General features: G+C 45.4%; 1 protein-coding gene across 1 annotated transcript; it reads left to right on the plus strand.

Moving 5' to 3' along the window:
• Positions 1-5: 5 nt before the first annotated feature.
• On the plus strand, positions 6-1,306 carry RNF146 (ring finger protein 146; the record flags this gene model as incomplete). Its single annotated transcript, XM_019635129.1, is given in 1 exon segment — positions 6-1,306. A coding segment is annotated over 1 exon segment (960 nt), but the record flags the coding sequence as incomplete, so codon positions are not given.
• Between the last annotated feature and the right edge of the window lie 6 nt (positions 1,307-1,312).

Below are 1,312 nucleotides of genomic sequence, written 5' to 3' on the forward strand. Positions count from 1 at the left end.
CTTTAACGGTCCCTGAATGTGCCATTTGTCTGCAAACATGTGTTCACCCAGTCAGTCTACCCTGTAAGCATGTTTTCTGCTATTTGTGTGTAAAGGGAGCTTCATGGCTTGGAAAGCGCTGTGCCCTCTGTCGACAAGAAATTCCTGAAGATTTCCTTGACAAACCAACCTTATTGTCACCAGAGGAACTCAAGGCAGCAAGTAGAGGAAATGGTGAATATGCATGGTATTATGAAGGAAGAAATGGGTGGTGGCAATATGATGAGCGCACTAGTAGAGAGCTGGAAGATGCTTTTTCAAAAGGTAAAAAGAGCACTGAAATGTTAATTGCCGGGTTTCTGTATGTTGCTGATCTTGAAAATATGGTTCAATATAGGCGAAATGAACACGGACGTCGCAGGAAGATTAAGCGGGATATAATAGATATACCAAAGAAGGGAGTAGCTGGACTTAGGCTGGACTGTGAGGCAAATCCTGTAAACCTAGCGCGCGAGAGCTCTGCCGATGGAGCGGACAGCGGCTAGGCACCGAGTGGAGCTTCTGTTCAGCCGTTGGTGTCTTCTGTAAGGCCCCTGGCATCACTAGATGGTCACTTAACAAGCCCTGCAACACCATCCCCTGAAGCAAGCGCTTCTCTGGAAGACTCTTTTGCTCATTTACAACTCAGTGGAGACAGCCTGGCAGAAAGGAGTCATAGAGGGGAAGGCGAGGAAGATCACGAGCTGCCACCTTCAGGCCGAGTACCAGCACCAGACATGTCCACTGAAGACACCGAGTCCGATGCCAGTAGTGATGGTGAGGATGTGGGAGCACTTGTTGCACAACACTCCTTGACCCAGCAGAGACTTTTGGTTCCTAATGCAAACCAGACAGTATCTGATCGATCAGCAGCAGGGGGTGGACCAGTGAGTGCCAGTGTCAGATCTAGAAGGCCTGATGGACAGTGCACAGTAACTGAAGTTTAAAGTTTTCAGCTCCATGCTCCAGGTTAAAGTGGTTATCTGTAAATTTCTGCCCACATAACATTATACTCATCCCTAGTAGTACATTTTGGGAGTTGGGGTGGGAAGGGATATAGGAAGGATAGACCTGTAATTAAAATGTCTAACATGTCTGTTAAGAAATTATTTAATATAAGGAACTTGGGTGTTAATAGTTGAGAGCTGTTTAGTAATAACCCAGTTTTCTTGAGGTCTGGTTAGAGTTTTTTTTTCAATTTCAGTTCTTTTTGGCCAGCGTGTGTCTATTATCTGTGCTTTAATGGTCACATCTGACTCTTGCCTTTTGTCTTATTTTTCTGCATGGATTGACA

Source organism: Hipposideros armiger, unplaced genomic scaffold, assembly GCF_001890085.2.
Source record: "Hipposideros armiger isolate ML-2016 unplaced genomic scaffold, ASM189008v1 scaffold_5668, whole genome shotgun sequence".
Taxonomy (NCBI): domain Eukaryota; kingdom Metazoa; phylum Chordata; class Mammalia; order Chiroptera; family Hipposideridae; genus Hipposideros; species Hipposideros armiger.